Source organism: Psammomys obesus, unplaced genomic scaffold (genome assembly GCF_907164565.1).
Source record: "Psammomys obesus unplaced genomic scaffold, mPsaObe1.curated_primary_1811, whole genome shotgun sequence".
Taxonomy (NCBI): domain Eukaryota; kingdom Metazoa; phylum Chordata; class Mammalia; order Rodentia; family Muridae; genus Psammomys; species Psammomys obesus.
In genome coordinates, this window is record NW_026585644.1 from 44056414 (window position 1) to 44080375 (window position 23962).

Below are 23962 nucleotides of genomic sequence, written 5' to 3' on the forward strand. Positions count from 1 at the left end.
ACAATCTTGTCACGTGAACGAAGGCAGGGGAACTGGGAGGCAAGCCCGTTTCTTATTGTGTGCAGATGCCAGTGTTGCTCGAGTGCCAGGCAGAGCTGCAGGTCCAGGAAGCTGAAGGAATCAGCTGACTCATTTTAGTGGCAGCAAAGGCTTCTGATCTGAGCCTTAGGCTGGTTATGGAAGCATGTGAGGCATGGGCTGAGGTCAGCTGGCTAACAGAACAGTGGTTCTCAACCTGTGGGCTGCTTTCACTGGGATCACCTAGGGCCATCGGAAAACACAGATATTTACATTATGGTTCGTAACAGTAGTAGCATTATGGCTGTGAAGTAGCGATGAAATAATTTTACGGTTAACAAAGCATGAGGGCAGCAGTAAAGAGTCGCAGCGCCAAGAAGGCTAAGAACCGCCGAGTCTCAGAGCACGTGCTCCTCATCTCACCACTGGACTGCACGGTAAGAGAAACAGGCTCACTATGGTCACTTAGCACCTTTACAGTGTTGGAAGAATTGCTTGGAACGAATTCCATATCTTCTCTCTCTTTTTAAAAAGGAGACAGGTGTAACTGTGTTGCCTAGGTTGGACCTGAACTCTCGAGCTCAAATGATCCTCATGCCTGAGCTTCCTCACACTAGGAGGCCTGAGTCACCACGCCTGGCTTCATACCACTATTTACTGAGCACTTGAGAAAGGAGCACTTACCTCATTAGACCTAAAGCTTCTACCTTGCATCCCGTGTTTCCAGAACGCCAGCACACTGTCCTGCAGACAAACTAGCAGAAGAACAGCTCAGTTACTGTCAACAGCACAAATGCAGGGGGAGCACCGGCACCCTGCCTACCCCGCCAGCAGAGGTCCCACGGGTACAGCATCTCAGCTCTGCACACTGATACGGCATCTCTACCTCTGAATTTAACACATTTAATATACACAGTGCGTTCATCTTACTGGTATGAAAAGCTTACTAAAATACGCATCAGAATGTTTTCATAAAGTAATTAAAAATAGAACAGTATGCGCACACAGAAGAGCACAGACAATAGCAGAGAAGCCATGTGCAAACTCCTTTCAATGAGCGAATCTAAGCATTCCACTGTTTGCCTTTGCACTAACCAAAGACAAGCACAGCTGGGCCCCCTCAACCTAGGCCTGAGCTCCTCTGGCCTGCCTGCCTCTCTTGGACAGCACTGTACTCACTTTTGCATTTGCCGTTCTCAGACGTGTTTATATGAACTGGTCCCACACTGACAAGGTAAACTTTAAGTTGAAGTTTCCAACTGTTACCCATTTATTACCATGAACAACTATTTCTACTTTTCCTTATAAACTATGGCACACCAGCCATGCTTGTGCATATTTCTGAAAACCTGCTCACTATTCCTAAGTCATTAGATGCAGAAACACTGGGACACAGGCATAAAGAAGGCAAAGTTCAGTTTTGCATTTTCATCTTTGATACAGGGTAACTGTGAGGAAGAAACCTGATTACACCCGCAGGAAACTAACAGTGCCTGCATCTTCCCCACTGACCCACAACACTCCATGCTTCCAGTTACACGTGGCCCCACCAGGTCCTGCTCTCTGCCCCATTTTCCTTTCTGTTTATTCCTATGTTGACAAACAATTGTTTGTTCTTGGCCTTACTCTCTGCCAATGTATGTACATGAAAAAACTATTAGTAAAACTCAAAACCAGTGCAAATTAAATTATTCTTTTGTTCAGCATCCACTTCATGATCATTTTTTAATTTTCTCAGCACTTTAAAATACTAATACTGCCAGAAATCCCTTCCAGAGAACACAACAATAATGATAAAATGTCAAGAAGTAACTTTTGTTTGTTTTTCAGAGACAGAGTCTTGCTAGGGTTCTGAGGCTGTACTAGAACTTGCTATGTAGCCCAGGCTGACCATGAACTCACAATATTCCTATCTCAGCCTCCTGAGTTCTGGGGCTAAAGGGATGTATCACTGCTTCTGGCTGAAGAACTATCATATTCCAACAATGGCCAAAACACAATGCCAAATTTTAAAGTACTTATAGGAAATCCATAAGATTCTGGAGGAAATGTAAATGCCACATCTGTAAGGAAAGAAACATTTACATTTACAGTGTATGTGACCACCACACAGACACAGAGAATGCATGAGAAGGAAGCCTCCCAGCGATTAGAAAATTAGAAAATCTTAACAGTACATATTTACAATGTCAGTAACTATCATATAAATCATTTTAAACAGTTCATAATGCAAAGAAGAACAAAATAATGACTTACCTATGGATTCTATCTGGAAATCAAATGTGAGTTCTGATGATAGTTTCCTGCTGGATTTTAATCTTCCTTGGAGATTCACTATTTTTATACAACCTAGAGAAAAACAGAAGTCACTCAAAGGTAAGAGGCGAGAACCCTTTCCAGCAGACACCCGCAAACAGAAACTTACAATCTAGGCACACGAGGATGGTGTCTCTCTCCAGCTGGGTCACATGAGAGACGTTTGTCTGCGGGGCATCTGTGACACAAAGACAGCTGATGAAGTTACAGAAAACTACGATACTTACAATATCGTTTTTCTTAAGCAAAAAAAGAATTGCGGACTGCTGCGTTCTGAATGGATGGACATTTCTTGCAGAGCACGCACAGTGGCTGCCCTGGGACACTTGTGTTCTGATGCTGTCAGGACCACAGGCACAGCAGAACTGGCCCCTGTCAGTTTTACGGCTAATGAGTGTTATTGATGTTACATTTGAAACGAGGAGTCTACTCTTGTAAGTTATGGTTCTGGCTGATTTCTGATCTTAAACTCAGACCATCACTAGATGCAAGTCTCTAGCTCATGTGATCAATGTGTATGAAATAGAAGAATTGGAGAGGTAAATAACTTGCTTTTTAACTATAAAAGCTAAACTCTGAAGCCCTTTTTAGGAGATCACACTGCATCTGCGGGGTGTATAGATGGCGTATGGTGTTCCGCTTGCCTGTGTTCTGTGTGGGCCAACGTCGGGAGTCTTCTACTATTCTCCCACTCTTGTGAGACAGCTCTCTCACTGCAACTGGAACTTGCTGGCCATCAAGCCCCCGGGCTCTCCTGACTCTGTCCCCCAGCACAAAGGTCAAAGATGCACAACACATGGGTGCTGGGATACGGATTCAGGTCCTCGTGCTTGCATGGCAGCCCTGCGCCCCCCAGGGCCCTCTCCGAGGCCCGGAGTTAGCTGTACACAGCCTCGTGCCTGGCTAACACTCTCAAGGTTCCCCAATGGTGTCTTTATCTCCTGAACTCACAGGTATTTTCTGTGTTTATGGAAATCCTTCAGATAAACCATGTTCAGTTTCTTGGAGCTGTTTCAAGGTCTGTTCAGGAAATGGGGCCTTTCATTTCCTTTCATTTAACAATCAGGGTGCATTTAAAATTACAACACTTCAGAGAACTAAGACATTATTGAAACAAACTGACAGCAAAACATTTCTCATCCAGCAGTCCTTTCCTATCAAATAAGATGAAACTGGAAAGCAGGCGTGTCCCTGCTGTCTTACAGGGGAGGCAGTGGGTGATGTAAGAGGCTCTGCGAAGCTCAAAAAGAAACCTGCTCCTAGTCCAGTGTGCAGCTTAACCTCCTGGCTTTCGACTGTGTTAGAGTACATTTGTCATCTTTTAGCCCCAGTACAAAAGTTCCTCAGTTTGAGCATGTATTCACACGTGTGTACCTGAGTGTGTGTGTGTTTGGGCTGACCTTAGGCTTCCAACAAGTTTCCTGCTTCAGCCTCCTGAGTGCTGTGATTACAGCTGGGAGCCATTGGGTCCATGGTTACTTTCCTGTTATTAACAGTTTCTTAGACTCCCAACAAAATCCTGCCTAACATACCTTGCTAGAAAACTGTTTCTTTCACATGTCCCCTTTGAAGTGTCCATTCTCTATTGCATAGCACATTTCATGGTGTTCGTGTGTGTCTGTGTGTGTGTGTGTGTGTGTGTATGTGTGTACGCGCAAGTGTGTCTGGGGAGAGGGTCTCATGTTGTCCAGGCTGGCCTCAAACTCACTATGTAGCTGAGATTGGTCTTGAACTCCTGATCTTCCTGCCTTCACCTCCGAAGTGCTGGGATTACAGGTGTGTACCACCACACTTGGCTCTACAATATTTTTAAAGAGAAAAAAGTAAAAGGGGCTTCACCATTGATAGGATGTTTAAAAACTAAAGACATTGAAAACTTGTGTTCTTTAAGTGTGAGAGTTCAACTCATTTATTTACCACAAAGCTAACATTTTTCTCTATTATTCTGCTATAGTACAATGTTTCAAACTATAGTCAAATTTCTATGAAAGGCCTACTTGGACCAAATATTTGCTAAGGTAATTAGGGAAGTTGCCATAAAGGAAGTGTCTGTTCAGCAACTTGGCAAATAAATTATCTAAGAATTACTTCCAGACAGCTTCACAAATACTTCAGAAACAGTCATTAACTTACATATGTATCTTAACTTTAAATAACCTAACAGTTTCATTAAAGATCCTGAGTCCAAGCGTTCCAATTCTAGGAGACACCTGTACTGAAGGTATTCCTCACTGTAGAGGCATCGTTTCTATCAGTCTGAGACTGTGTGCACAGGAATTTATAGAAAGTTCCTGTATTATTTATGTGTCGAGTGCTTTCCCTGTAGGCATGTCTATGCACCACTTCCCTGCCTGGTACCGGAGGAGACCACAAGAGGGCATGAGAGCTCCTGCAATTGGAGTTACAGTGACCTGCCACGTGGGTACCTGGAAAAAGCAGCCTGTGCTCTTAAGCACTGGGCCATCTCCCCAGCCCCACACACATGCTCTTAAAGATGGTGGTCCCCTTGTCAGCATCAGCAGCCTTGACTTGTTGGCTTACCAAAGGAAGCACTCTGGACTTGGGCCTAAGAATGCGCTCATGTAAGCTCACATTTGGGAAGCACTAGACTGCACTCGTTAATGATCACCTGCATCGACATACTAACTAAAGTAACAAAGTGTGGTTAAAACAGCAAAATTAATTGATGATTATATGCAGGGGAAACTAGAGTTAAATGATAGTTAAAGATTTAAATCTACACCATTTAAAATTATATTTACATACTTAAAAATATAAATGATATAAAATGCCTACACTGAAAGAAAATTTTTTTGAGACAAAGTCTTTGTGAAGTAGCCCACGCTAGCCCAGAAATCACACCTTTCTGACTGGGCCTCCTAGGTGCTGGGTTCTCAGTGTGCACCACCACACCTGGCCTCCAGCAGCTGTAAATGGCTCCTTCATCCGCATTTAAGAAAGACTGTATCTTTATATGAATACTAGCACCAAACAACTGAATTCTGTAAAACTCAGTGTAAAACTAAGTGCGAAAAGAAATGGAAAGTACTATCGAAATATTAAGAATATTTGCTCATGTATTAAGCTGTTATCTGTTTTTTGTGAACTATGATTCAGTTTGTCGTATTAATACAGCTTTTTCCAAGTAAAATTACTAGAAATGTGTGATTTCTGTATTTTGAGGGTAGGGAAGGAAAGTGCTTGGGACTGAACTCCTGACTGTGTGTGCTAAAGATTTTACTTTTAATTATGCATGTGTGTGGGAGTTTGTAGACATGAATGCAGGGTCCCGTGGAGGCCAGGAGGAAGGTAGCAGATCCTTTAGAGCTGTACCTTGTGAGCTGGCCAGCATGAGTGCTGGGAAGCAGACTTAGGTCCTCTGTAGGCGCAGTGTGTGCCCTTCGTGACCGTGCTGCCTCTGCAACCCTGAGACAGGCTTCGTGTGGACTGTGCACTAATATGCACTCTATCTAACACCCGGCCACACCAGCAGCCCACAGAGTGACCAAAGCTTCTTTACAGATATTGTGGCTTTCGAGATGAACAGCTGCCTAAAATGTGTGACTTTACGTATTACACTCCTCCAAAAGCAGAAGACCATACTGCCATCTCCTCGTTTTATGGCAAGGCATGTTTTCCTAAGAAAGGTGTTTAATAAACATACACCGTTATGGTCTGGATTTGAAATGTCTTCAATAGGCTCATGTTTTACACTTTTTATTTTACATTTTAAAAACGAATTTACTTGTGTGTGTGCACGTGCGTTACAGTATGGCGTGGAGGCCAGACGATGCCTTGCAGGAGTCAGTGCTCTGCCCTGTGGGTCCCTAAGACAGAACTCTGGCTATTAGGGTTGGCAGCAAGCACCTTTGCCCCTTAAGCCTTCTTGCCCCATATTTCATTCTTGCTCCCAGATGGTGGATGGTGCTACTCTGAGAAGCTCTGGGACCCTGGAAAGGAGGGGACTTGCTGATGGAAGTTCACCAATAGGGACAGGATTTTGAAGGTAATGGCTCGATTCATATCATGTCTTGCTCTGGTTCCTGGTCTGACATGATCTCAGTAGGGGCTCATCACATGCCCCCAATGCCAGCAACTGCTCTGCTCCACTAGGCCTTCCCTGCCATGGTGGCTGAAACCTTTGAAACCGTGAGCCAAAATAAATATTGAAGTTGTTCCTGTTATGTATTTTGGTCACAATAGTATACAAACCACCAGGACATATAACAGATTCACAACCAAATTTATTTGCACTTTTAAAGAGTGCATGCGCTTCTATATCTGTATACTTCCCAATCAAATTAATTTAAATGTGCTGAACATACTAAATATACTTTACAGCATTTTACCTCTTCTTCCAGTTTATTAATATAGTTATTTAAGACTGGCTCTTTATACAGTTTCTTCTTGCTGGGAAACACAACTCTTTAAAAAACCATATTCACTGGCTTTAATAATTACAGTGATCACAAACCTGATTCTGTAAACCACGACGAGGTAGAGTTTGGATTGACAGTCTCAAATCGGACCACTTGGTTGAAGTCTCGCCCTCTACTGACCCCAACACAGACCAGAGGGTACTCCTGCTCAGGTACCACCAACATCTCAAACATACGGAGTGGACAGGGCATTGGGAACTCTATGTGCTGGAGAGAGACACAAACACGCTGAGCAGAGGCCCCAAGGCCACACCACCCGACAGCAGCAGGAGGGGGAGAGCTGAGCCTCCTCAGATGGAGAAGAGCTTCTGCTCTCAAGACTGGTTCTTGCTCCAGGAACTCAGAGCATGCAGATAAATCTGAAGTACAAAGTATTAATGTTATATAAAAATTACACAATATTTGGATATTAGTGCCCGGAAGGAATCTCACCAGCCTTCTCCCTTGAGAGCTGAGTTCCTTACCAGATAAGCAGACATGGAGGAAAGACAGAAAAATACCAATCGATATGAGATGTGCCTCTTTTAAGTGTGAGCAGAAACACCCTAGGAGAAGTCTGGCCTGCTATCTCAAGTGATTTCACCAACACTTGATAACCTTCATACAATGCCACTCTTTAATTTATTGAACTTTAAATTATTTTTATATTGCTACAAAAAAAAAACAAACAAACCCAAACACATACCCAGTTTAGAGATCTGAAGATAAAAAACCGCTAACTTCATTAATAACAAGGGACAAAACAAAAGATTGCCACAAGCACCAGGAGGGCGGAAATAAAGGACACGACAGCTGAGTAACGGAGGATGGGCGCAGTTATCAGGACAGCCCCACTCGTTAGACACACCCTCCACCAACGCTGACTGTGTGCACGCCTTACGACTCAGCAGCACACTGAGCTCCCCACTCTCCCAGTGCTGCGGACACGGGTGCACACGGCTGTGTCCTGCTCTTACTTGGGGACCCACACTTAGGGCCCCAGGCTTGGACAGCAAGCACTCTTACTCCCCGACCCACACCCCAGACCCTCCTGTACTTCTTCTTTCTAGTAAAGATGAGAAGAAATGGTCTAATATGACAGAAAACGGCACGTGGAAGTCGTTCATGATGAAGCTGAATTCCTCTCTATGTGCGTGGGTAGCTAGCATGAGGGAAGAGTTTTTACTTTAGAGAGGTCAAGAATGGAAGGAAGGATGCAGCTGAGGCAGAATAAGAAAAAAAGGCAGGAGGAGACTGGAAAAGCCCAACTGTACAGATATCCTGGTCCACCTAGTGAAAGGCATACCTTTTCAAACTAGATAAAGGAGAGACCAAGAAAAAAAAAAACACCTAATTTTTCTACCAGTAGGCCGCATTCTATACAAATTGATAAAGCTACTTTTCTGTAGGCTTCAATTTACAGTATTTTTGTGCAGTGAAACTATTTTTAGAATTATTACCTCAAAAGATTTTAAAATTTTCCTTAGCACCAACAAAGCCAGAGAAACATTGAGAACTATAGCTGGCTGTTAGCTGTCTGAGACTTCAGGGACCGGAAGTCAGTAGTCAAGACACGGGGCTGTACCACAGTCCTCCTGACTGGTTATTCCAGAGGGACCAAATGCTCATGAAATCCAACCACAGAAGAGCAAATAAAACAACTGGAAGACTTCCCTTGGCATTTACTCAGTGTAACTGCTGTTCTCCATACTTTAAATCACATCTAGATCGTCCTTGAAAATATCTTGAAGATGAACGATCCTAGAGAAAGTTTCCCTAAGGACACGGGCAGGCCTTGGGAGCTCTTCCATCCCCTTCCTACAATCCCCTCAATGGCCTCTCTGGTTTCTCAGGACTTTCACAGAGACAACAACGTAGTGTTCACACTCCAAACATTCTCATCGGACTTGAGAGTTAGCTGAAAAAGTTGTTTCCTCTTAAAGAACAGAAAAGCCAATGAAGGGTTCATCCTGCAGATGCCATGCACGCTTACCTTAATTGACATGAATTTCTGCATTGGCTCTACCCATTCCAATAAAATGATGCTAGTCTGAAGCGCCCCACATAGGTATTTATGGCCAGTGTAAGGATTTCTCACTGAAAAGGCAAAGAGGTAAACATCAGTTTTCTCGGTATATAAAATCCTTACAATAATAGTTATGTGCACCCCCAAAAAAACCAAAACAAAAAGATTACAAAAAAAGAAAAGCAGGCTGCCAGCCTGTTATTAATTGGATAGGCTAGTGCATGAGAAGTGCTATTTCAGGATCTAGTGAGAGGTGACCCCAGCACTGAAAGGGTTTTGTTCCTGTGCACTTGTAAGCTGGCTGGCCATGATCAGGTGTCATGTATACAGTGGCAGTGAAGGTAGCAGAGGCCGCACCACCCCGAAGAAAGGGCCAAAGAGACTCTAGGAAGACATGGTCAAATAATATGATATGCAAATTCAGGTGGTTCACAGGGCGATTTTGTTTTAAAAGTAAAATATTTACTTATCTCCTTTTTTTTTTATTGTACCCCTTCTATGATCACTGGAAAACATTACTTGCACTAGTCAAATTTTACAATATAAGCTGGTAAATAATAAAATCGAAGCACTTCAGTGCTTGAGCTTTTCTTACATTTAAGATATAATGTAAATACATAGTAATAGGTAGGTTTTTTTGAAAACCATATGAAGGACAATAGCAAAGTCCATCAGCTTCACACAGGTTCGAAATAGTTAAAAGGCCAATGCAGTGAGGGCCAACACCACCCAGCCAAAGCCAATAGAAAAGCCCGGATGGGAAGTGAGGGACAAGAAAAACCTGATGTCTTTTCTCTCACACACAGCCAAGTGGAGGGGCTGGCTGCCATGCAAGCCACCGTGCCGACGGTAACCTGCCGCCTGCTCTGCCCAGGCTGTGCTGATTTCTGCCGAGCTTCCTGTGTCTCCGCACCGCTTCTGTCTAGCTCAGTTTGCTCTTGTTCATGTACAGATGGACAGTGAATAGAACTCACATCCACATTAGTCCTCACGAACCCAACTGTAGCCTCCAGCTGGGATGCGTGTTCGGCATTTAGCTGCCAAGTGTTGGGATTCTTTTCCCCGCATCGTGTCTGTCTTCTCTGTGTCTCTGTGTTCACAGTGCCCTCTGCAGCCTTAGAGTGAGCTCTAAGGCTGCGGCACAGCCTATGCTCTTCTCCCTGGCCCGTGTTTAACTCTCTTCACATGCCTGGTGGTGCAGTCCACGGCACTCACTTCCCCCGTGAGTCAAGGGAAGCAAACAATTTGGACTTTTTTTTTATTGTTACAAGTACACAGAACAAGAGTTGTTATAAAGGTGGGAGAGCAATTTAGTCAAGAGGTGTGTGCACAGGGAAACTACAACCTTACTATCATGAACACATGGCTCACAACTCCAGGCAACAGTGAGCAAAACAGCTCCATGAGCACTCACTGAGCAGAGGACGGAGGGTAAGAACTGCCCCCAGAGAGCATGACGTGCTTATCCCTGTGTTACAGTGATCGCCCTGCTATCTCTAGTTCTCATAACAACCAAACAAATAACATGTAAGCACCTGCTATGTGGAGGGTGCTCTACGTGGCCCAGTCTACACAGACATAGGAAGGCCAGGAAATGTGCTTTAATTAAGGGTGTGTGTGTGTGTGTGTGTGTGTGTGTGTGTGTGTGTGTGTGTAAAGTGTCCCCTATGGACTGTGAGCCTCACAGGGCTTCCTCACACACAGCTGAGCAGGAAGGTCACATGGCTCTGCAGTCTACTTACCCACACAGCACTTCTGACACCCCTTGGTTTCTGGAATTTTTGCTGATACAGCAAATTTCCTACATGTGAAAGGAGAAGAATACATGATGCAGGCAGGCAAACTGTACATTGCAAAGATGCCGTGACAGATCAGTGGGGAAAGCAGGAGCTGATAAAGTAGGAATATGGGGGCTGGAAAAGTGATTCAGTGGGTAAAGAAAGGTATTTACTACTAAGCCTGATGATGCGAGTTTGATCCCCAAGTTCAGTTGCTACCCATGTTGGGCTGTTCACAAACTACTTGTAACTCTGGCTCTAGGGGAAACAATACCTCTCTGGGTAGCTATACACGCACGTGCACATATGTGTACACAAATAAAACATGAAAAAATAATGTCAAAAGACATTTGTCTATAGAGGGGCAAATCATAGCTAGGCTATAAACTTAGCAGTTAACAGCAGATCCTCAAGGTAGCTGAACGCTAAGGGTTTTCGCTATTGGCTTTACAACCAACCAATCTTGGGAAAGAAGACTAGCTGTCATAGTTTGACTTGAAACTACGTTTGACTTGAAACTACCGTTTGGTCAGCAAACGAGGGCGGATATTATAATACAAGTGAGAGTTTAGCATGATTAAAAATGCCAAAAGTACAAAAGCAAAACTCCTCACCTCTAATTATCTCCCAATGCAAAAAACATTAATTCAATAAATCATTTTGACTTTCCAGGCTTAGAAACTGTACTTTGGAAAATTCACTTTATGTAAGTTAACACAAGCATATTAGGAACCAAGGCAATGTATGTAATGTATAATTATGTGAAAAATTAGTTTTATCTTTGCAGAAAAGACAGAAACAAAAATTCAGGGAGAAAATGTTTGTATAATCAGAAAGCACAAATTATAACTTTAGAACAAAAATATGACAAATAAGCCCTTGTTAGAATACATTACATATGACTTTTTAGTGAAAAATTTCAATTAGCCCAAACTTCCCCTTCTCCTGAGTAAGTGCTTGTGTGAGTGTGTGATTGCTAAAACAGAAACACAACCAGTTACCTGGGCAGTATTCTATCGGGGAGCTTGTGTGCGGGAATCGCTACAGGTAACTTCTGCATCTGTCTTGCATAATCAAAAAGCCCTGGTAAATTATGGGAATAGAGCTGAGAAGCTTTGCCTGTGAAGAAATAAGCACCACGTGAGAGCAAATAACAGGCAACAAGGCTCGCTAAGATGCACAAAAGTGAGACTTACCAGATATCGACAGTAAGCAATTGTTCATCACGTACAGCCACGTACACCTGCGGGGGAACAGCTGACAAAAACATACAAAGTTTACAGAGGTTAACCTATCGCCTATGCAAAGAAGTGTCAAGAGGCTAGTTCTTCAGTAGTTAAAATGCACACACAATATATCAAAGAGAGCTAACTGCCCACATGACCTGAGTTTAAACCCAGCATGGTTCACGTGGCATTGGTGCTGCAATGTGGGACCATGTAACCCCAAAGAGAATAACAACATTATTATTATTATTGGTTTTATTTGAGACAGGGTTTCTCTGTGTAGCCTTGGCTGTCCTGGACTCATTTGGAGACCAGGCTGGCCTTGAACTCACAGAGATCTGCCTCCCCAAGTGCTGGGATTACAGGTGTGCACCACCGTGACTGGCTGAGAATAAAAACATTTTAAGTAACAGCCATTATTTTATTTTGGTCCTGGGGATGAATGATTAAGTCTCCTGTGCTTTCTTCTTAAAACATCCTTGTTAAGTACATGCACATGTATATTGTAGACCAAGAAAGAACATAATGTAGAACAAAAGGCTGCGAAAACTAGGTTTGTACAGGAGAAAGGCTGAGATTCCCATGAGGAGACCTTGCAAACTGCAAAGGCTGGGGCAACCGGGAGCTGAGAGAAAGCACAAGAACCTATCTGTTTGTTCGTGCCTTGTGTGAGAACTGGGGAACAGCTCAGAAAGCCTGATGATGTGTGAGCAATGGGGCAAAGCAAAGCAAACCAATATGCTCTGAAGACAGGAAACAGCAGGTCTCGTGGAGACATTTCATCAGCAGGCATCAATGGCCTGCACAGTGGCCCCTGGAGCAGCAGCCTCCAGTGACCTGGGCCCGGGTTAGAAATGCCAGTTCCCAGACGTCACTCACACCCACCAAAGCAGCTGTGAATGCGGAATGAACACTGTACCTAAGCAGACCTGCTGGCAACTGTGATAGTCACTCATGTATATAATTAGGTATTCTGACTTAGCAAACTTGTTTGCTGGGCTTGCTCTGGCAATTCCTACAGGTCTTGCCAAACTGGACTGGGATGAAGGTAGGGAATAGGAAAAATGGAGAGATGATGAAACTCATCAAGGCTCTAAGGACATTACTGAATTTAAATGCCAAGTCATAACAAAATGTAATAATAAAAGGAAGAAAGTAAGACCCTTATTAATAAAATTTAAATAAACAAAATAAAGTGAGAGGCTTGCATTTCACTTACTTGAGATGTGCATTTATGAAATACACTACTAAAAAAAAACAGTAAAAAACACAGACTCTGTACCTATAGATAACTATGTCCTAAATTCAGATTCAACACTTATCTTCTACTTTTGCTGTAACTGAAGTGGGAATTTCCTGGCTACCCTGAGATCTCGGGGCAGAGAAAGCCAATGACTCATTCTAGCCCACACAGTAGTGGACCTGCCTCTGCAGCAGGAGAGTGATTTTAATTTAATCAGTGTTGACCTGGGTAATCTTTACACAAATACAAACTTAGAATGACTTCCTTAGTGTCAAACATAGGACTATGTTTTGCAACTATGAACACATTCACACAGAAAGTGCCAGGACAAAGCACAAAAGTCTTTCACATTTTAAACATGGGGCAATGGACTGGCATTTACATCTAGTTTTATTCAAGTGTCGGATTTCATTTTGGATTTTTTAACCATCTTAAAAAAAAATCTACAGGTTTCCTAGATCATCAGTGCTTCCTTTAGTGAGGTAGGTTCAGGGTAAAATAATCAGCTTAATGAAAAAATGTAACAGTCAAGAAGGGCAGGTTCAATAGTTTACCTCAATCTGCACGTTCTTGAGGACTACGTGACTTCAGGTAACATTTTAATCTTTGCATTCTTATCTGGAAGATGGAGCGTGTGGGCTGGAGAGATGGCTCAGTAGTTAGAGCACTGGCTGCTCCTGAGGAGGACCTGGGCTTGATCCCCAGCTCTCATGTGGCAGCTCATGATCATCTGTTGCTCCAGTTCCCGGGGATCCAACACCCTTTTCTGACCTCTGTGTGCACCAGGCATATACATGGTGCACAGGCATGCAGGCGAGACACCCATACACATAAAATTTTTAAAAATTAAAAAGGTTGAGGGGGTCTGGAGATAGCTCAGTGGTCGAGCCCTTGAGTAGGGCATGCAAAGGCTTAGGAGTTTGGTTATAGCACCTCAAAAAAAAAAAAAAAAAAAAAAGAGTGCAACAAGAGGTACAACAAGTAGCACGCCCCTCTCAGAGACTGTTGAAGCAAGGGAACCACAGTACAGAATCTTTTTTTGTGGGGGGCAGTACTGAGGTTTGAACCCTGGGCCTTGTATATGCTAGGCAAGAGCTCTACCAGCAAAGGGCCCTGACTTACATTAACTTTATACAGATCTTCATTAATATCAACTTCACTATTAGCATTTTTGCATACTGTACTGACAAAAGGTCCTCAAGTCATGTGAAATCAAAATGTTTCCATCTATATTAGTGTAGCCCCACCTCTTCCTCTGTATTTGTAATTCTTAAACACATTTGCTATACAGTGTGTGTGTGTGTGTGTGTGTGTGTGTGCGCACGCATGAGAGAGAGATGCATGTATGTGGGTGTGCCTTTCATGGAAGTGAGAGGATAATTTTGTGGAATTGGTTCTCTCCTTTCACCTTTATGTAGGTAAGTTTCAGGGACTGAACTCAGATGTTAAAGGACATGACAGGAATCCTTTTCTTTATTTAAATTATTTAAAAACTTTTATGTGTATCTGTCTGCATACATGTCTGTATGCCACTTGCGTGCTTTGTGCCTGGGGAGGTCAGAAGAAGGCATTGCATTCCCTGAAACCAGAACTACAGATGGTTGTGAAACTCCACATATGCTGGGAATCAACCCTGAGCCCTCTGTGGCAGTAGCCAAGTGCTCTTACTCTGAGCCTTGTACCTTTAAAAGTTTCACTAATTAATACGTTATGTTTTTATGCACCACAGCGTGTGTGTGTGTGTGTGTGTGTGTGTGTGTAGGCTGGAGTCAGGGCATCTGCAAGATATCTGGCTTGTTAATGTGGGTGTACAGATCTGGACCCCAGTGTTCACAAGTGTAGAGCAAGTGCTCTTAGCCACCGAGCCACCACCCCAGCCCTCTGCCCAGGCTAGCATGTCTGCATCCTCTGACCAGTCTCATCGTCTCCCACTGTCATAAACAGGCATTTCTAAAACAGAGGTCTGACCATAGCTGAGTACACAGAGCTATGGGCTTTGGCACTCTATTGCTACTTTCAAGACTCTGAACGGTTCAATCACTCCTGCCCACACGTCATACTATTTCACAGCTCCACAATGAGGCCTGTGCCCTCCTTTTTGTCTGTTTATCACTCAAGGGCCACCCAAACTCATCTTTTACACCTCTCACAGGAAGCACTGGTGACACTTGACCATTGACCAACATCCTGTGCTCATTCCTAGAGTGCTATCTAAGTGTGAGTGCTGCAGTCTCTTTCAATAATAGTGTAAGCTTCGCAAAGGTAGGAACCAAGCCTATGGCTGTCTTCAGTATCTGACAAGTGGAGGCTCCGTGAATGTTTTATGAATAAAAGAAGTGCCAAGTCATAACTGAAACTTATTTCCAATGTCTGCATCTATTACAAGAAAAAAAATACAGAAGATAGCCTACCTGTTCCATTGATGTTTCATGAAGTTCATTGAGATTAAGGGTGTAAATGCCCTCTTCAGCACCAAATATCAAGTACTGATCTGAAATAACAGAGACACTTCATTAACTGATTCAATAAACAAGATGCTTGAAAATGTTTGTATCATCTAAATTCAATAATGTGTTACCACTGAAAAAGCCTGTGACTTTTAGAGTTTTAAAACAAAGAAGAAATTAGGCACATACAAACTACATTATATATAAATGATGGTCTCAGAACAATGAGGAAAACACTGCATGAGGGAGGGTGGAGGAGTGGCCTGCTAGACTCATCACTCACTAGAGACTGTTACTGAGAGTCTGCAGCTACTTTTTCTAAAGTCCTCTAAGAGTGGATCATGTGCAAATGACATAGCATGAAAACCAAGAACTAATTCAGATTAAAAACTACTTTTACAGACGTGGTGTGTGTGTGTGTGTGTGTGTGTGTGTGTAGGCTGGAGTCAGGGCATTTGCAAGATATCTGGCTTGTTAATGTGGGTGTACAGATCTGGACCCCAGTGTTCACAAGTGTAGAGCAAGTGCTCTTAGCCACTGAGCCACCACCCCAGCTCAGTGGCTAAGCTGAGCCTATGTGGTGGCCCCATAGGCTCATATATTTGAATGCTTAGTCACCATGGAGTGAAGTATTTGAAAGGATTGTAGCCTTGTTGAAGAAAGTGAGTCACTGGGAAGGTGGACTATGAGGTTTCAAAAGACCCGCTGGGCCCAGCTCTGTCTCTTGGCCTACGGATCAGGACGTAGTTCACAGCTACCGCTCCAGTGCCACATGTGGTGCCTGCTTCCCACTGTGGTGACAGTGGTCTAAGCCTCTGAAGCTGTAAGTAAGCCCCCAATTAAGTGCTTTCTTTTATAAGAGTTGTTATAGACATGGTGTCTCTTCACAGCAATAGGACGGTGACTAAGACAACAGACCACCACCATCATCGTCATCATCATCATCATTATTAGCTATTACCATAAGCACTACTATAAAAACACTGGATTCTGGAACGGGGAAGGCAAAGGAAACAAAATGAAGTAGGTGCTGAGGCTGCAGCTCAGTTGTCAGAGTGCTTGGTTAGGTGGGCTTGACTCAGCGCCACACGAACGACATGGTGGCAGAGGCATGTAATAACAGCACTTGGGAGGTAGAGACAAGTGGACCAGAAGTTCATGGTTATCTCTGACTAGACAGCAGGTCTGAGATCAGCCTGGGTTAAAGACTTGGCCTAAAACAAAACCATACTCACCAACCCAACCCAGGTCCTGATCACTGCCTGTTAAACCTAGGTATCTGCCGGGCCACTCAGTATCTTCTAGACGGAAAGAGAAGGTAGCCAGATCCTACCCAATTGTTTTTGAGAAATACATCGTGACCTTCTCTAGGCTGAGCTGAGGTATGCTAAGAATAACTTAGAACATATGAGAACCCCTAAACTGTGCAGCCTTTAGGATCGCTGCTGACACGAGACGTATGGCCACACAGCAGTGGGTTTAAATCAAGGTCTCTCCCATCAGCTGCCTGTGGAGCAATGAAGCTGAATGCCGAATGAAGGTATGGATGGAGTTTTAGAAGAATACATATATATGTGTCTTCTTATGCACATTCGTGTAAGAATGTTCACAGACGACGGTGGGTATGTTACAGAGCTAAAGAGAGAGCTGTTGGGATACAGGTGTGCAGAAAGAGCACCAAGTCCTTACTTAGCTCCGAATCACTCTGATTATGACCCCTTCACAATTTAGAGTTCCTCTAGACTCTGAATGTCTGGTAGCCAAGTGATTTCAGTTGTGACTCTGTGAAAATAGGCACACTGTACAGTAGCAGAAGGAACATTTCTGGATGAAATAAGGGAGGCCCGATACTGTAACTATCAGGCAACAGGCTAACTGCTACCTTAAACTACAGTAACAGTATAGACCAGTGTGTCTACCTTAAACTGACAGACAACATCAAAACTCTTAGAGAAAGACACCCAGAAAATGAGTCAAATGAAATGGAAGAAACTGTGGTACTACCTCTTGTGTCTGGGTTTATCCAGGATGTGGCACAGTGGATTTTCAAAGGACATCCATTAAAAACCTTTGAGAAACATGCTCCCATCTGGAAAAGTAAGGACTCGTCAAACAAAAGTGACAAACAATGGGAGACCACAGAGGGCACAGAAAAATTAAGATCACCTTCAGAGTTACAGAAATAAATGGGTCAAGTCAGTCATTCATCTAGCTTTCTTTCTGGACATACACAATTAACTTTTTGATAGTATTACACAAAGTTTCCTGCTATAACAACAATTTTTCTGGATAAAAAAAATTTCGTATTTTAATTCCTTTATTATTTCACAATAAACAAATAAGTATTAATAACCAATTCTGTGTAATAAATAATTTGTCAGTAAGAATCAGAACCTCTATCAAAATAACACAATGTTCTTAGGTAGAAAATAATTACAATCTCCACAAAGAAAATGTTCCTATTTGATTTAATGATAAACGTCATCACTGAGGCCAGGCTTCATGGTACACGCCTTTAATTCTCACACTTGGAGGCAGAGGCAGGTGAATCTCTGCGATTTGAGGACAGTCTGGTCTACAGCATGACTTTCAGGACAGTCAGGACTATACTGAGGGACTCCATCTCAAAAAACCAAAGTCATCATTGAATTTTATATTGTAAACTGAAAGATGCAGGGTTGATTTTAAATCTACACACATATAGATCTGCACACTTCAGACTCAAAATATACACCTCAAGGAGCACCCTGAGGACAGGCATGGCTCAGCAAGCAAAGGTACTCGCCTCTAAGCCTGACCTGAGTTTTACCCCCAGATCCCAGAAGGGGGAAGGAGAAGACTCACTCTAGGGAAGTTGTCCTGTGAGTTCCACGTATGTGCTGTGATGTGAAAGTACACACATATGCATGCGCACATACACACATAAATACACAGCACACATAAACACATACATACATACATACACAGAGAAACACAAATAGGCACATGTATACACATACTATACACACACAGAGAAACACAACACACACACACACACACACACACACACACACACATGCATGCACATATACACACACAGGCACATATACAAAGAAACACAACCACCCACACAAACCCACGTGTACATGCACAGGTACAGACATACACATGCACACACACAGGTAGAATTTTCTTTTTAAGTACAATAAAGGCTAAGTGTGACTGTGATGGCAGCTGTCATGTCAGTGCTGGGGGCAGGGTAGGGAGCAGGCAGACACAATCAAAGATATACTCTGGAAGAATTCTCAGCTCACGTAGTTTAAAGTCAGCTATTTGACACTGAGTACTTACATGCACTTTAGGTGTTGGGGGAAGACCGTTACTGATTGGCTTCTAGGAAAGGAACACATTGTTAGAATTGTTTGTTGCTATTTGGCAAGAAAATACTGTATTTCAAACTCATTTATTTGAATAAAATACACAAGTACAATACCACCATAAAATAAAACAATAGCTACTTTTAATTTTCCCATATTCTTTCCGGAGTTACTTACTACTGCCCGAAAGCAGTTCGGTGTCCACCCTTTCTCTAGGTAACTCTATAGACTTCTACATTAACTAGCTTTCTGGGCACCATTTGCTTTCTGCGGTGATGCAGGTCAAACTCAGGGCCTCTCACATGCCAGGCACTCTACCCCAAAGAGAGTTTATTAGAGTCAGTTCTCATTGGAGAGGATAACCAGCTCTCTCAGGGATGAACCACAGTGTAAAGGTTAGACTTACATAAAGATCATGATTTATAATGTACTAAATAAGAATGGACCTAAGTTTAAACAAGGTTATGTTAGTTTACTATAGCAGAGGTAGCTTTACAATTTAAATAAAATACTATCACTACAATCAACAGACTAAAATATCAATATGGTAATTATGGAATATGCAATTGTTGTGGTTTCAGTCCTTGTAAGTGTGACCCCTGCTACATACACAGGGAAAACAAACCAAGTGTGGGTGTATAAACACCAACACTTACTGGTATGTCCTTCTTCTCTTTTCTGGAAAGGTTTGTGCCTCTTTGCTCATTCTGCTGCTGATATAATGATCCGTCTCGTTCACCATTTAGCTGGAAGGAGCCAACTCCATTTCCTTCAATAAGAGAAAGATATTGTGAAAGGACTATTTTCCAGGAAAGATTTCATGAAGACAATTAAACAGGAGAGAGGTGTGTTCTGAATTTGAGATCTCCACTCAGAAAAGTCATCCCTGAAGGGCTGTGTATTTTCTTCTGGTTAAAGCTATTTCTGGCATATCAGACAAATTTAAGTTTAGCTTGTATACAAGTAAACAGTTATTTCATTAAAATGAGAAAAACAGTAAATTTATAATTACTTTTGAGGAACAGACCATTCATATTCCAGATAGTTATCATAAAATGGTAACAGCTTTTTAAAAAAAATTCCTCTGGATAACAGAGGAAACTTCCCAGTTATGAAACAGTACCCCCTAGTGCTAATTTATAGACAATATCTATACATATCAATCATTTTTCTGAAAGTGATTAACTAAAATTAAGGAGTCAAGGAAAAACACCTTCACCTTTTCTAAAACAAAAGAAGCCTACAACTGAACAGGTTTCCTTGTTTGTTCAGAGCTTGACTTCAACTTAGATACTGTAGCTACTGATGAAATAGACACAGAGCCATCCAAACACAGGGAGGCTAATGGCTAAGGGCTGGAGCGATGGCTCAGTGCTTAAGAGCGCCTGCTGCTCTTGCCAAGGACCCAGGTTCAGGTCTCAAAAGCTGTAAGGCTGCTCACAACTGTCTGATTCCAGTTCAAGGATCTGATACCCTCTTCTGGCCTCTACTGGCACTAAGCATGAATGTGAAGCACATACATATCTGTAGCCAGATATTCACACACATGGACGTAACAAAAACCAGGAACAACCAGGAGGCAGGAAACACATCTACTAGCCGCTGCTCTTGACATTTCCTCCCACAAAGGAGCTTCGATCTTCTCTTGGATGTATAGAACAAACACCTGCGAAAGACTGGACCTTGTCCTCCACCCTCACCTAAAGCAGCAGGCTTCTGGTGAGGGGGCAGCCTGGGGGGAGGTGGTCTAGGTGGGACGTGAGACGGCTTTGCTGGGCTCCCCACTGAGGGACATCTCTTGATTGTTCCTTGATTACTGTCCTCAGCAGAATGTGTATCCTGTGGTATGAAGATGGATTTAGGCTGAAATAACACAAAAAAGGGAACCAGTGATTACACAGAAAATTACTTTCCTCAAGTAAATATTATTATATATCAGAGGCTTTCAAAGTGTGCTCACTAGAGGAGTGTCAAGGGAATTTAAGATTCAGGATATCTTATTACTTAAAAGTTATCCTAAAAGTGTACACTAAAATGTGTTGCGTTTTGCAGCTATGGAAGGGGGATATGAATTGGTTGCTATTCCCTTCTGTTAGTGTCTCAGAAGCCTTCCCAATTAAAAGCAGTCTTGTCTTTCTGACTGTGCTCCAGCTTAACTGCATCTCTCTAGTGCTGAAGCTGGGCACTGCTTGTCAGTTAACCTAAACTGTCCCTTGGACAAGTTGGCGTGCTTATGTTACAGTGTAATCTTTTAGATCAGGGACAACAGAAGACAGCAACTAAAATGCTCCTATATTGGAGAACACAGGCAGTGAGACAGGATGCTGGGAAACTTGTGAGGCAGTGGAGAAACCTCCCCCAGCTAAAGGTTTGCAGAACTTGCAACTTCTTCCAAGTGTACTCTTACAGATGCCCACCAAAGCAAGCAGCCTCTAGAAGCAGTGCAGCACCGTTTGCACAAGAACTGGATTTTCTCAGTAACACCATGCAAAAAAAAAAAAAAAAAAAAATGCTGCCAAGGCTGACTCAGACTGCAGCACAACTCACTGTGTAACTGAAACTTGTTATGAACATAAACCCATCAGAAAAATGTACCATACTGCTATCAGTATGCATTCATTTTATTCTTGAAAAATCTGTAGATATGTTGTAAACATGTATGCAATTAAACAAAAGCCTGTAAGTTGGGATTTTATTAGGCAAAGGGTTAGTTCAGAGCACAGGCTTGCCTAACATGCATGAGGGCCCCAGATCCAATTCCTAGCACAGCCCAGGGAAAAAGCTTTTGTTATTAAATTGTTTTTTGCTATCCTCTTTTTGTATTTTTAATTTATAATTATTTTCTGAAAATTAAATGCCTGTGACAGTAGTTTATCCCGTCTATACTCAGCAATCAATTAATGGTAGGTTATAGAAAATATGAAAATATAAAATTTCTAGGTAAGTGGAAACAACACCAATCTAGAAATCACTTCCACATATAAATATTTAAGATGTATTATTTAAATGAGTACTGAGTCATCATTTTTAAAAAGGCAAGAGTAAAATTGTATTCTTAGGTACTAATCATCAACTCCGAATTTTTCTCTGTGGATGGGACATGCGGGCAAGCCCTGGCGAGCAAGAAAGCAGGGGTGGAGGCAGCATGGCTTGGGAGGGTAGTGTGTCTACCTTTGGCGGCAGAGGCGGTGGGGCTCTTGCTTTCATAGTAGAACTGAAACAGAAAACACACAGTCAGAGCTCCACATTGAAGAAGTCAACAGTTACTCTGAAAGACACAGAAGGAAAACCGTCCCAGACAAATACTGTTTTCTGGGTTCAGGAGGTTTTTGCAAACTATTTTGTAAAGTGTCCACATCCTATCGAAGGAAACCGTCCGAAGTGGTGGATGTGTGTCTTCTTTCAGATGCTGTCAGTGGTGCAAAGTGGAAAGATGGCCGTCCTCTTTTTTTTTTTTTTTGTTTCAGTCAAAAGGTAAATGAGGATCTAGGCATCAATTGGACACAGCATATGTGTCTTGCTTCCTCTTCTATGAAGTGACAATGTTCTGACAAAAGCAACTTAAGGGACAGAGGGTTCGAGGTGCTGCCTATCACAGCAGGGGAGCCAAGGCAGAGGGAATTTGACACCTCTGGGCACATCAGAATTCAGTCAGTGGCTTTCAGCTCGCTTTCTCCATTTTACAGTCTAGGGTCATTACCTGGAAGTGGCCCACCACAGTTAGAAGGGGCTTCTCAACCCAATTAACGCAATCAGGATCATCTACCACAGGCATACCCAGAGGCCTGTCTGACACAGAATTCTGGATTGGTCAGGGTGATAATTAACACTAACCACAAGATACTACAGCTTCATTTTTGCTACTAACAGATAGGACACATGTATGTATTTATGAAGTGGGCGGAACATCAATGAAGCTAAGATCCACTGTAATTAGCTTTACAAGATGACCAAACACAACTTTTAAGTCCACAGAGACACACAGGTGTGACCCAGGGTCACAGCGACTCTTCGTGCCTGTCAGTCTGGTGGTGCGACACTGGCACTGTTGTCTCCTGTTAAACTGCATCTTCTTTCTTTACCAAACCAAAGCCAACACCAGAACAGTCTTATCCCTTCCAGTGGACATCTGTAACCGTGATCTCCCATTCAAAATAGTTATACCCAAGGTGGTTCTTTATTTGAAACACATCAGCTGAAATTTAGTCAAGCTTTGTAATAACAGCAATAATTAGAGCAGCCACCAACACTTACTGACAAGGTTCTAATGCGTACCTTTGCCAGCGGCTTTTATTGAGCTTTGGATCCCTACCTGGTTCCCAGGTCTGGGGGTGTTATAGATGCTGGGCCATGGTGCCTGGGTAATGCAGGCTGCTAAAAAACAGCCTTGAAGTATAGCCAGATCTTCTTACCAGTTCCATCTCTGCTTCCTGGTTAGCACCATGTGAGCACCCAAAGCTGCAAGCTCCCACTGCCACAGACCAAGCTGCTTGAGCCACCAGGCCTTCCCCCACCATGACCGACTATGCTCTCTGAAACTGTGAGCCACAGAAGACCTCTTTCCTTAAGTTGCTTCTGTCAGGTATTAATTAGATCACAGGGATGAGAGAAATAAATAATAAACTTTCTAAATTATAATTCAAACGGTCTTGGTAATTAGCCACATGAATACACATGGAGGCAGGAAGACAAGGAGCTCAATCATTCACATGTATACAGCAAGTCCTTGGCCCACCTGGACTACAAGAGAGCCTGTCTCAAAAGCCAAGGTTGGGTTGGCAGGTGCACAGATAGGGAGGCCATCATCAGAAGCCAAGCGGGTCAGCACCTGGATCCTGAACCTCCTAGCCTCTAGAGCAGGGAGAACTAAGCTTCTGTCTAACCAGCTGGTATAAGGCATATTTGCTATCCCTATCTGAAGCTGATTAATACAAGCAGAACAGAAAAGCAACAGCACAGAGACTGTGGTATAACCTACAACAGTGTGTTACTTATATTAAAATTATCACTCATATTAAGCTGCTTTTCTTTTTTGCCAAAAAGAGCCACCGAACTTACTGTTTAGAGTCATCCTCACCCCCTTCATCATCTTCTAAGTGTGCCACGTGACCTCTAAAGAGAACAGACAGCATCA

At 42.8% G+C, this 23962-nt stretch overlaps 1 protein-coding gene across 2 annotated transcripts in view; it reads right to left on the bottom strand.

The window, feature by feature from the left end:
* The window catches only part of Map4k3 (mitogen-activated protein kinase kinase kinase kinase 3), a 149644-nt gene that overhangs the window by 3991 nt on the left and 121691 nt on the right, over positions 1–23962 (bottom strand). For both annotated transcript variants that reach the window (XM_055618857.1, XM_055618848.1), the window contains 15 exons: positions 23887–23940; positions 22000–22042; positions 20529–20691; positions 19485–19597; positions 18803–18844; positions 17477–17561; positions 15437–15516; positions 11753–11813; positions 11558–11675; positions 10521–10579; positions 8746–8849; positions 6809–6980; positions 2444–2512; positions 2275–2367; positions 703–773 (listed from right to left, as the gene is read on the bottom strand). In XM_055618857.1, coding sequence (XP_055474832.1) covers positions 703–773; positions 2275–2367; positions 2444–2512; positions 6809–6980; positions 8746–8849; positions 10521–10579; positions 11558–11675; positions 11753–11813; positions 15437–15516; positions 17477–17561; positions 18803–18844; positions 19485–19597; positions 20529–20691; positions 22000–22042; positions 23887–23940 — 1327 coding nt within the window. The remainder of the gene's footprint in view (positions 1–702; positions 774–2274; positions 2368–2443; positions 2513–6808; positions 6981–8745; positions 8850–10520; positions 10580–11557; positions 11676–11752; positions 11814–15436; positions 15517–17476; positions 17562–18802; positions 18845–19484; positions 19598–20528; positions 20692–21999; positions 22043–23886; positions 23941–23962) is intronic.